General features: G+C 42.6%; 1 protein-coding gene across 1 annotated transcript; it reads right to left on the reverse strand.

The window, feature by feature from the left end:
- Positions 1 to 1398: 1398 nt before the first annotated feature.
- On the reverse strand, positions 1399 to 12294 carry LOC129815900 (differentially expressed in FDCP 6 homolog). Its single transcript, XM_055870096.1, has 12 exons — positions 12143 to 12294; positions 9064 to 9204; positions 8674 to 8856; positions 8280 to 8507; positions 7995 to 8141; positions 7698 to 7806; positions 7219 to 7406; positions 6979 to 7089; positions 6600 to 6766; positions 5207 to 5405; positions 2203 to 2293; positions 1399 to 2062 (listed from the first exon to the last, which is right to left on the reverse strand). The coding sequence occupies exons 1-12, from the start codon at positions 12236 to 12238 to the stop codon at positions 1833 to 1835; spliced, it is 1890 nt and encodes a 629-aa protein (XP_055726071.1). The 5' UTR covers positions 12239 to 12294; the 3' UTR covers positions 1399 to 1832.
- Positions 12295 to 13157: the final 863 nt, after the last annotated feature.

The raw sequence follows: 13157 nt of genomic DNA on the forward strand, positions 1-13157 counted from the left end.
TCTGTCTCGGTGGACATCTTCCAGAGCTAGTTCCACCCCTTGCTGGTTCCATACTCTCTCTTATAGGGGAAGGAGAATATCTCATTAGTTGTGTCAGCTGTGCTTAATTGCCTCTGGTTCACCTGTCTCCCATGCCTTGTTGGGCTACCATCCGTGAGCCCAGCCTGCCCTCTGGTGGTCCTTCCACAATTATTTATGTTAAAAGCAACCTGAGGATTGATTATAAAAAACGTTTGACATGTTTCTACGAACTTTACGGATACTATTTGGAATTTTCGTCTGCCCTTCATGACCGCTCGAGCTTGTTGATTTCTGAACATAACGTACCAACCAAATGGAGGTTTTTGGATATAAAAATAATATTCATCAAACAAAAGGAACATTTATTGTGTAACTGGGAGTCTCGTGAGTGCAAACATCCGAAGATCATCAAAGGTAAGCGATTCATTTTATCGCTTTTCTGACTTTCGTGACCAATCTACATTGCTGCTAGCTGTTCGTGATGTTTTGTCTAGTGATCGATAAACTCACAAACACTTGGATTGCTTTCGCTGTAAAGCATATTTTCAAAATCTGACACGATAGGTGGATTAACAACAAGCTAAGCTGTGTTTTGGGATATTGCACTTGTGATTTCATGAAAATAAATATTTGTAATAATTTTTTTTTAATTTGGTGCTCTGCAATTCAGCGGTTGTTGACGAAAAGGATCCCGTTAAAGGGATCTGTGCGCCAAGAGGTTTTAAGAAGCCTCTTGGACCTAGACTTGGCGCTCTGGTACCGCTTGCCATGCGGTAGCAGAGAGAACAGTCTGTGACTAGAGTGGCTGGAGTCTTTGACAATTTTTTAGGTCCTTCCTCTGACATCGCCTGGTATAGAGGTCCTGGATGGCAGGAAGCTTGGCCCCAGTGATGTAACAGGGTACATTACTGCTTGGCGGCAGTGATGCAACCAGTCAGGATGCTCTCGATGGTGCAACTGTTGAACCTTTTGAGGATGTGAGGACCCATGCCAAATATTTTCAGTCTCCTGAGGGGGAATAGGTTTTCTCGTGCCCTCTTCACGACTGTCTTGTATTTATGTATTTTTTCATGTATTTTGATGTATGTTATATGCATGCCTGTAGTTTGTTGATAGTAAAGCTTCCTATGAGATATTACAGTATTCTATTCTATTATTTTCTACTCTACTGGTATTCTGTTCACTACCTTTCTATTTTGCTTTATTGCCATTGTTGTCAACCACACTGCCACTAGGTGTCTCTGTTGACCATATTTTCTGCAGAGGTAGAGGACAGCTTTTGCAGGGTTTTGCATGTCACCAGCATTGTTTGGTGGAGGATGTATATAAAAGCAGACTGCTTCAAGAGAAGGAGCAGGAAGGCGCAACCACAAAGGATATGATGTAACAATCATTATATATAGTTTATTTCCATTTCAAACTCTTCATCCCACATTTCAAAAACAATCATCATCCAAGTTGTCCAGTGGATTTATTTAGACTCATGTTGTTTGATTAACAACTGCTGTTTTTGTTACAGAGCTTTTGTTTTCAATTACAATTAAAAAGAGGTTACAGAATAAACACATTTATGGTTCAAATTTGAAGACTTTCCTGCCATGAAAGCACCAAGAATAATAGCAGTATTTTGCTAATATTATTACCGTCATAGTAATTGACCAAGTAAGGACAGGGAGAGAGAGAAAAGAAAGATGAAAATACTCACATAAAAATACATCCTCTTAAGTAAATAAAAGGTGATATCAAATGATCTGATAGTACAATCCCAGTGGTATGTATTTACATTAATATTAGCTTGGGGGTGTTGGGCCTCAGGCACAGTCCCCATTGGAGGCTTGAGACAGATGCCTCTCCTCTCTCCCTATGATGCTCATTCTCTCCTCACACTCCTTCTCCTCTATGTTCTCCTGCTCATTCTCTCTCTCCCTCTCCTTCTCCCTCTCTCCCTCGCTCCTCTGATGGTACAGGCGTAGGCTTGAGTCTCGTAAAGTGGGCCCACGCACAACCGGATCCCCTGAGCCTCCAAGTGAGAGTCTTCTCTCTGGGATAGAAAGAGGGAGGGGAGGAGAGAATCAGAGCGAAAGCAAAAAAGAGAATGCAGGAAGGACAAGGAGTTTGACACAGGCACCTGTTCACACTTAGCTTTACACACCATAATACTTCCCTCACAACTCAGCTCACCTCCCGGTCCAATAGGATGCATCAGTCTGTTCATCTGGACATTCCAGTGTTTGACACTAGTGCTGGCCTGTCGCAGCTTCCTCTGAGCAGTCTGAGGGAGACCATTGAGAAGAAGGGGGATGAGAGGTTGTGAGAAAAATAATGTGAAAGGGTGAAGGGGAAGAAAATGAGAGATGGAGTGAGAGCGAAGACAATGGGGGAGTCAATTAATAAATTATTGTGTTTTATGCTGAATCCAGAGGCCACTGTGCTTCATTTTGAGATGTTTATCGGACAAGAAGGACAAAACATAGCGTGCACACTGACACACATACAGCAACTAAATAGTGACTAAATAGTCATCATAGTGGGGGAAAGTGCTGCATAACATCTATCTACACTACCGGTCAAAAGTTTTAGAACACCTACTCATTCAAGGGTTTTTCTTTATTTTTACTATTTTCTACATTGTAGAACTATGAAATAACACATATGGGATCATGTAATAACCAAAAAAGTGTTAAACAAATCAAAATATAGTTTATAGTTTAGATTCTTCAAATAGCCACCCTTTGCCTTGAAGACAGCTTTGCACACTCTTGACATTCTCTCAACCAGCTTCACCTGGAATGCTTTTCCAACAGTCTTGAAGGAGTTCCCATATATACTGAGCACTTGTTGGCTGCTTTTCCTTCACTCTGTGGTCCGACTCATCCCAAACCATCTCAATTTGGTTGAGTTCAGGGGATTGTGGAGGCCAGGTCATCTGATGCAGCACTCCATCACTGTACTTCTTGGTCAAATAGCCCTTACATAGCCTGGAGGTGTGTTGGGTCATTGTCCTGTTAAAAAATAAATGATAGTCCCACTAAGCCCAAACCAGATGAGATGACGTATCGCTGCAGAATGCTATTGTAGCCATGCTGGTTAAATGTCCCTTGAATTCAAAATAAATCACAGACAGTGTCACCAGCAAAGCACCCCCACACCATAACACCTCCTCCTCCATGCTTTACGGTGGGAAATACACATGCGGAGATCATCCGTTCACCCACACCGCATCTCACAAAAACACAGCCGTTGGAACCAAAAATCTCCAATTTGGACTCAAGATCAAAGGACAGATCTCCACTCGTCTAATGTCATTGCTCGTCTTTCTTGGCCCAAGCAAGTCTCTTCTTCCTTTAGTAGTGGTTTCTTTGCAGCAATTCACCATGAAGGCCTGATTCACGCAGACTCCTCTGAACAGTTGATGTTGAAGCATTTATTTGGGCTGCAATTTCTGAGACTGGTAACTCTAATGAACTGCAGCAGAGGTAACTCTGGTTCTTCCATTCTTGTGGTGGTCCTCATGAGAGCTAGTTTCATCATAGCGCTTGATGGTTTTTGCGACTGCACTTGAAGATACTTTCAAAGTTCTTGAAATGTTCCATATTGACTGACCTTCATGTCTTAAAGTAATGATGTACTGTTGTTTCTCTTTGCTTATTTGAGCTGTTCTTGCCATAATATGGACTTTGTCTTTTACCAAATAGGGCTATCTTCTGTATACCCCCCCCCCCCCCCCTCGCCTTGTCAGAACACAACTGATTGGCTCAAACGCATTAAGGAGGAAAGAAATTCCACAAATTAACTTTTAACAAGGCACACCTGTTAATTGAAATGCATACCAGGTGACTACCGCATGAAGCTGGTTGAGAGAATGCCAAGAGTGTGCAAAGCTGTCATCAAGGCAAAGGGTGGCTATTTGAAGAATCTCAAATATAAAATATATTTTGATTTGATTAACACTTTTTTTTTTACTACATTATTCAATATGTGTTATGTTACGGATACAGGTATCCTGTGTGTATCCTGTGTGTGTATTTCTTTTCTCTCCTTCTCCCCTCACAGGTGGCAATCGTCATTCCCCAATCAGTCACCAATCAGTCATCAATCAGAAGACACCTGCTCCTTTTCCCTTACCCAATCACATTCCCTTTCCCTTGGTTTAAAAACCCTGTCAGTTGTTCTCTCTAGAGCTCAATCTCTCGGTCATGCAATCTCGCTGTAGATCTCATGTTTGGTTTAGCAACTACATGTCCCTTTAGTTTTGTTATGGTGTTTGACTGTTTGTTTGACAGTGGGAAAGGGGGTACCAAGACAAGTCGCCCATGGGCATACACTACCCGTAGGAATACTTTGTCTAAGAACACTAGTTAGAACTGGGCGGACCACCCACTCTATTTTTTGGTTAGTTAGTTACCCAGTATTGAAGTAGTCTAGCTTAGAGGTGTTTTGGGATATTTGTTTCCCCCCCCCCCTTTACTGTGTGTTTACCAAATAAACCATGAGTGTTTGACGGTAGATTTAAGTTGTCTGGTTATTTGTTCTCACTGTTACTTTTTCACTACTATACTTTGCATGAGTTATGTTACGGGTCTCGTTACCATCCCCCCTAGACTGCCAGGCCAAAGGGGTTCGTAACATGTTATTTCATAGTTTTGATGTCTTCAGTATTTTTCTACAATGTAGAAAAAAGTAAAGAAACCCTTGAATGAGTAGGTGTGTCTAATCTTTTGACCAGCAGTCTAAGATCCTGAACGTTATCTTGCCGTCCCGTTATCTTGCCGTCAACATTATTCTCATTCACATGCATTCCCGATCACACAAACGGGGCAGCAAAGGTAGTTAATCGGACTATAATTTCTTGAGTAGTTTTATTAGTCGTATGTACAGGATACATATGGTATACCTTGTCTAACGAACTGCTTACTTGCAGGTTCCTTCTCGAAAATGCAACAACAATAAGAAATAGTGAAAAATAATAATGCGAAAATAACTTAAAGATGGTAGAATAGAATAAAAATGTTAGCATAAGTGAAATACAGGAAGGCACAATTTATAGTATAATATATCCATATGTAAGGGGGGAGGGGGAAAGTGTGTAAATTGAGTAGTTGTCGATTAGCTATAGTTTTATGCAAAGTAGTTCCCAGATTTATATTTAGCAAATTTGTTTTTTTGTTGTTTTTTTTGCACTCACTGCAATGTCCTGGTCCATTCTGTGCCGGTTGGCCCGAACATTCTCCAGCTGGTGTTGGGCCTCCTCTAAATCCTGGGACTTGGTTACCATCTCCTGCCTGAGCTCCTGCTTCTCTCTCTGGGTCTTCAGGATGTACTGCTCCTGTTCCTCTTGGAGGGCCAGCAGGACCTTCATCTTCTCCTCCTCCTCCACCAGCAGACTGGTGAAGAGAGAGAGAAGGAGAGAACCCTTATGCACGGTTCTAATCACACTACACTTCAGGCCTTGTTGGAGCTCTAAAATGAGTTGGTTGGACCAATGTTAATAATGTTAGTTACAGATTAGGGATGCCCACTTATTGTGTACTGTATTTTATAACTTCTATCGGTGTCCTGATTTCCTTATTGTATGTGTCATTGATATTATGAAGGGACCAATCAGAGAGCAGGGTTATGAAGATGTCATTATGAAGGACCAATCAGAGAAGTGTTATGATGAACTAATCAGAGTGCAGAGTTATTACCATGGCATTATGATGGGACAAATCAGAGAGCAGAGGTATGACAATTTCATACAGGACCAATCAGAGAGCAGGGTTATGACCATGTCATTATGAAGGGACCAATAAGACAACACGGTTATGGGGATGAATCAGAGAACAGGGTTATGACAATGTCATAATGAAGGGACCAACCAGAGAGCAGGGTTATGGAAACACTAAACCTGAGCTCTCCTAGGGGGTCAAAAAAGAAAATAACACCTTAAGATGTTCATTTCCTGAGAAAGCAGACAAACCACAAGTAATGAGCAGAGATAACAGGAAATCGTTGGTGTTTCTCTGAGAGCAAACACGTCTACCGACAAACACAGCTGTGTGTATGACTGAGGGTTCCTTGCATTTGAAATAAACTGAGGTACAACTTCAGATTAATACCAGTGTTCATTTTGGTTTGGCTAGTTTTTGATTTGGGTTAACTCATCTTTAAAAAGATGTAATTGTGGTTTGCAGATTTCACTAAATGAAGCACACACTGTAGCTAGCAGGTCAAGGCCATCACTTCCAACGTGAAACGTCCCCCTACCTTCATTTGTTGTGTGAATTTGCGGTAACAGACTGAAATGACAGGAAACTGTGAGCACAGTGAGCACTAAGAAGTCAGACATTTACAGAAGACATGTAAGTGTCAGTGGGTATAAGATAGTCCTTTTCCATGATGTGTGCTACCTGTGTGTGTGTGTGTGTGTGTGTGTGTGTGTGTGTGTGTGTGTGTGTGTGTGTGTGTGTGTGTGTGTGTGTGTGTGTGTGTGTGTATGTGTGTGTGTGTGTATGTGTTTGTGTGTGTGTGTGTGTGTGTGTGTGTGTGTGTGTGTGTGTGTATACTGTACATACAGTATACATGTGTGTGTGTGTTACCTGGCCTGTGCGAGGCGGTAGGTCTCCTCATTCTGTCTAGCTCTAATCTCCTGGTGCAGAGCCTCCTCCAGGCGGAGCTGCATCTCCTCCAGCTCCCTGATCCTCTTCCTCTGGCGGTCCGTCTCCGCATCCTTCAGGGCCATCTCCGCCTGCATGTTGTCCCGCTCCTGGCCCATGACAAACACACACTTAAACCAGGACAAAGCCACAGTTAAATCCTTAAAGATCTTTAGAGTTAGACATGTATGTTGGGTCCTTCTTCTCATTGTCTCACACCTTCCTTCTCCTCTACTTATCCTTCTCACCTTCTCTTCTCCTTCCTCCTCTTTCCGCTACCTTCTTTCCTTCCCCGGCTAATCTCATCTCCTTAGCCTCTCACCTCTTCAGCCTGCTGTAGCTGGTCCTGCAGGGTTCTCTGCAGCTCCTCATGTTTCTGTCTCCTCTTCTGCTCCTCCTGCAGCAGTGCTGCCTGGGAGTGCCTCTGTGCCTCCTGCACACCAATGATACCAACAAATATAGCAGAGGTTATTGTGATGCTTTTATCACATAGCTATCCAAAGTTCTGTTGTCTCTCTCTCTCTCTCACTCACTCACACACACACCCCTCCCCCCTACCTACCTGTAGGAGCTCCAGCTCGGCCAGCTTGCTTTCCTTCTCCCCTTGGAGGAGGCACAGACGTTGTAGCTCCTCCTCCTTGGTGGTGCGCCTCTTCTCCCTCTCCTCCCTTAGCTCTCTGCGTCGCAGCTTCAGGTCCTTATGCAGGGAGTTCTTCCCCTCTACACACAGACGGATGGCTGTCTGGATCGCTGCAGGAACAAAGTTAAGCTTTGGCCCGAGGCTAGTATTTTTAGACTGGGCTAGTAGAATATGTGCCAAAAGAGCTTGGTGATTTATGTCTGTAAATGTAATTTATTATTATTATTATTAATAAACAACCCTAGTTTAATAAAATATCGCATGGCACAGATTTTACAACCGTTGGCTAGTAGAATATCACCCCGGCTCCTAGATATTGCCCAAAATCTACCCCTAAATGTTCTCGTGGCTTTAAAAACACAGTGTGTGTGTTGTGTACAGTAGCGAGTATGATCTCTGACCTGTGGTCCACTCCTGTCTCTGCTTGGTGTCGGGGGCGCTCATCTCGTAGGTCTTAGTTAGCGTCTTCACACAGAACATACACCTCTTCCCCTCCTTCTCTGGTAGCACCTGTCAGTGCAACCACAACACTGCTGTGAGAAAATAACCATCACAACAACTTGCACACTCCAACGTTCTTATTGTTATAAAGAATGGGGTCATATTCATTCTATACATGCTACCATGAAGCCTTGCGCTCTGAACAAATCTCTCAGCCCAGCTGTGCCTTCTATTCTACATAACCCAGCGTTGTGTACCTCCACACAACAGTTGTGGTCCAGCTCGATACAGCCTTTACACTCCTTGCGGTCCTCACTGACGTAGTAATGCAGAGTACTGGGCCGGAGAGAGAACCAGCGCTCGTTCCAGTTCCTCCGCAAGTGACCCTTCTTCCACAAATACCCCTGAGGACAGATACGTACACACACACAAAGTTACACATGCCTAATTATAGAAATACTGTCATACTTTATATGTTTATTACATGCATATTACATGCACATCAACACAAACATTTCTAATAATCTTTATGTTAAAAGCACCTCTTTTATGATATTGCCCACTATCTCCTGGTAGACCTTGTCTATCGCCATGGTGACAGAGTCATTCTCCACGCCTCTGGTCAGCCTCCCGGTGTTGACAAAGTCCAGGAAGGCCCACACTGTGATGCCGCTCAGCTGCACAGGCTCCTGGGATATGAAATCCTCCATGTCCACACAGCTAAGCTCCACACTCATGGCTAAGCAGATTTTCTTCAGGAGGTATTCCACCTGAGAGGGGCCATATTGAATGAATGGGACACATAATGGGACAAATCTGAACTTGAGACAGAATCTCCCATTGACATTATTGCAAGATTTGCATGAAAGGTTGATGAACGTAAGAAAGAAAAGAGGAAAATGATTTTGGATTATATGTCCAGGGCTAAGAACTCACCTCCTCTGGGGCCAGGACCAGTGGATACTTGTCTTCAGACAGGAAGTTGAAGATGCACCAGAGATGGAAGGCGTCTTTATCAAGCAGAACACCCACGCCATCTTTAGGCCGGTAGTTCTTTTTGGCACAGAGAGTCCAGCAGAACACATCTACATTCTCCTTATCAAATGTGCCCTCAACCACCTGGGGTCAGAAAGAGAGGATGTCAAGTGTGTGTGTGTGTGTGTGTGTGTGTGTGTGTGTGTGTGTGTGTGTGTGTGTGTGTGTGTGTGTGTGTGTGTGTGTGTGTGTGTGTGTGTTTGTGTGTGTGTGTCTGTGTGTGTCTGTGTGTGTCTGTGTGTGTCTGTGTGTGTCTGTGTCTGTGTGTGTGTGTGTGTGTCTGTACAGTACCTTGTCCAGTATAAATTTGTTGAGGTAGGGCATGTACCCCTGGTTGGACACCGGCCCATCATCATCATCTCTGAAGTGGTCCTCTAGAGCCACAGGGTCGTGGGGGATGTTCAGCGCAGTGTACAGGTTATGAGACAAAACCTACATCTCATCAACACAGAGTACAGGTTATGAGACAAAACCTACATCTCATCAACACAGAGTACAGGTTATGAGACAAAACCTACATATCATCAACACAGAGTACAGGTTATGAGACAAAACCTACATCTCATCAACACAGAGTACAGGTTATGAAACAAAACCTACATCTCATCAACACAGAGTACAGGTTATGAAACAAAACCTACATCTCATCAACACAGAGTACAGGTTATGAAACAAAACCTACATCTCATCAACACAGAGTACAGGTTATTAAACAAAACCTACATCTCATCAACACAGAGTACAGGTTATGAAACAAAACCTACATATCATCAACACAGAGTACAGGTTATGAGACAAAACCTACATATCATCAACACAGAGTACAGGTTATGAGACAAAACCTACATATCATCAACACAGAGTACAGGTTATGAGACAAAACCTACATATCATCAACACAGAGTACAGGTTATGAGACAAAACCTACATCTCATTAACACAGAGTACAGGTTACGAGACAAAACCTACATCTCATCAACACAGAGTACAGGTTACGAAACAAAACCTACATCTCATCAACACAGAGTACAGGTTATGAGACAAAACCTACATCTCATCAACACAGAGTACAGGTTATGAGACAAAACCTACATCTCATCAACACAGGGTACAGGTTATGAGACAAAACCTACATCTCATCAACACAGAGTACAGGTTATGAAACAAAACCTACATCTCATCAACACAGAGTACAGGTTATTAAACAAAACCTACATCTCATCAACACAGAGTACAGGTTATTAAACAAAACCTACATCTCATCAACACAGTGTACAGGTTATGAGACAAAACCTACATCTCATCAACACAGAGTACAGGTTATGAGACAAAACCTACATCTCATCAACACAGAGTACAGGTTATGAGACAAAACCTACATCTCATCAACACAGAGTACAGGTTATGAGACAAAACCCACATCTCATCAACACAGGGTACAGGTTATGAGACAAAACCCACATCTCATCAACACAGAGTACAGGTTATGAGACAAAACCCACATCTCATCAACACAGAGTACAGGTTATGAGACAAAACCCACATCTCATCAACACAGAGTACAGGTTATGAGACAAAACCTACATCTCATCAACACAGAGTACAGGTTATGAGACAAAACCCACATCTCATCAACACAGAGTACAGGTTATTAAACAAAACCCACATCTCATCAACACAGAGTACAGGTTATGAGACAAAAGCTACATCTCATCAACACAGAGTACAGGTTATGAGACAAAACCTACATCTCATCAACACAGAGTACAGGTTACGAGACAAAACCTACATCTCATCAACACAGAGTACAGGTTACGAAACAAAACCTACATCTCATCAACACAGAGTACAGGTTATGAGACAAAACCTAAATCTCCTCAACACAGGGTACAGGTTATGAGACAAAACCTACATCTCATCAACACAGAGTACAGGTTATTAAACAAAACCTACATCTCATCAACACAGAGTACAGGTTATTAAACAAAACCTACATCTCATCAACACAAAGTACAGGTTATGAGACAAAACCCACATCTCATCAACACAGAGTACTGGTTATGAGACAAAACCCACATCTCATCAACACAGAGTACAGGTTATGAGACAAAACCCACATCTCATCAACACAGAGTACAGGTCATGAGACAAAACCTACATCTCATCAACACAGAGTACAGGTTATGAGACAAAACCCACATCTCATCAACACAGAGTACAGGTTATTAAACAAAGCCCACATCTCATCAACACAGAGTACAGGTTATGAGACAAAAGCTACATCTCATCAACACAGAGTACAGGTTATGAGACAAAACCTACATCTCATCAACACAGAGTACAGGTTATGAGACAAAACCTACATCTCATCAACACAGAGTACAGGTTATGAGACAAAACCTACAAGACAGGGAGAGACAGACAGACAGAAAAAAATGTATTTATTTTATTTTATAAAATCTCAAACATTTTATGCCAGCAAAAATTTCAATTTCAATTTACATAATTTCAGTTTTGGAGCCTGTAGTCTTAGAGCAAGGAGATGGAGGTGGCGAGACACAGGGATTCTTTGACAATGTCGTTATAGCGACGGCAGTGACACAGAGCCCAAGCCCCTCAGTGTGACTGGGATTAGAAATGTCACAATGCCTGATCCCACACACAACTCAACACAACATCACTGACCCATAACACATGACAATACAGCACACACGTATTCACCCAAACACCAGTGCAATAACACACTACCAGCCCCCCAGAATCATGAGGGGGCTCATAGAGGGTCTGCCTCTGAACATAGAGATAGGCCTATTGCCATAGCTGATTATTGATGATTGCTTCTCCATAGTCTGGCCCATACATAATCCCAGAAATTAGCCCAGTTACAGTCATGTGTTTGTTATTCTAGACTTGAGGAGGGGGGCCAAACATCAAAACTAGGGCTGTGCAATGAGGAAGTTAATTACGAATGTGATCAAATTCCAATAGAAGGGGTTTGATCAAGCAATAACATTATCTAAGATACCAATCAGTATACAGTGCTGTGTAGCTCATGCTAAAGGACATGTCACACTCACGCATTGAGCTAACAGGAAAGAGATCAGATCTTGAAAATAAAGTGTCTCATCTAATGGGGTTGACCTGACTAGATCAATAAATAAACAAATAAAACAAGTTCTGATGGCAATTACATAAAAATATAATTTTCCTAAAAACAAGGAAAAAATGCTGAAAAGATTAACAAAAACAGTTAAGTGTAAAAACATCAATAACACACAAACCAACACATTGGAAGGGCAGACAGACACGGAAGAAAATCCATCCCATCCTCCCTGCTCTTTGACCCCTATACTGACCCCCGACCTCTCACCTTTAGCTGGGACTTGGACACCTTCCCACTCTTCTCCACGTCCAGAGAGGTAAAAGCATACCAGATGGACTTCAGCAGTTCAGCTCGCAACTCCATAACTGCTTCTGCTCAGCTCTGCTTATTTTACTGCATCGCTGTGTATGTGTATGTATGGCATACAGACCTGTGTGTGTCTCAGTAAACCCCCACATCCTGCTCTCTGATAAATGGCTGCCCTGAAGCTCACTGGCGCTACCTACAGTACGGTTTCTGTAGCAAACAGGAAGACTGTAAAGAGTCACCAAGGGCAACAGTGTGGGGTATATTTGGAACTAGCCACCAGAGGACAGCATCTGACTGTACTCCACACTGAGGAACTCAACTGCAGTGAGTATGCATTGTTGGCCATTACACTACTCTCACAAGTTAAATATGCAACTGTCCCAATACAATTAATTCTGGTTCAGGTTCGAGTCACAGTTTAAAACAGTTTGTTTGCATATCTAGCGCTCCTGGACCTGATTTTGAATCAACTCCAGCAAGCAGAATTTTTATTTTATTTTATTTATTTCCCCTTTATTTAACCAGGTAGGCCAGTTGAGAACAAGTTCTCATTTACAACTGGACCTGGCAGAATAGCACAATGCAGAGAGATCAACCATCTCCTTTATTGGTTTTGTTTATGTCAACAGTTGGCTTGATTATCTCGAGTTGGTTTCCTGCTGTTCTGATTGTTCTCTTGTTTTTGGAAAACCACTACAGGGTCCGATTTTTGGTTGTCACATATGCACCTCCCCGACCTCACGCGCCGACTTTCGTCTACAGCCGACTTCGTTACACGGACCCCAAACCGGCTGCGCGCGTGCGCCATCGTGCGCTATCGTGCATAAATTTATTTTGCCAAACGCGATCACGAAACGCAGGTTAATAAAATATCAAAACAAACTCTGAACCAATGACATTAATTTGGGGACAGGTCGAAAAGCATTAAACATGTATGGCAATTTAGCTAGCTAGCTTGCACTTGCTAGCTAAC

Source organism: Salvelinus fontinalis, chromosome 18, assembly GCF_029448725.1.
Source record: "Salvelinus fontinalis isolate EN_2023a chromosome 18, ASM2944872v1, whole genome shotgun sequence".
Taxonomy (NCBI): domain Eukaryota; kingdom Metazoa; phylum Chordata; class Actinopteri; order Salmoniformes; family Salmonidae; genus Salvelinus; species Salvelinus fontinalis.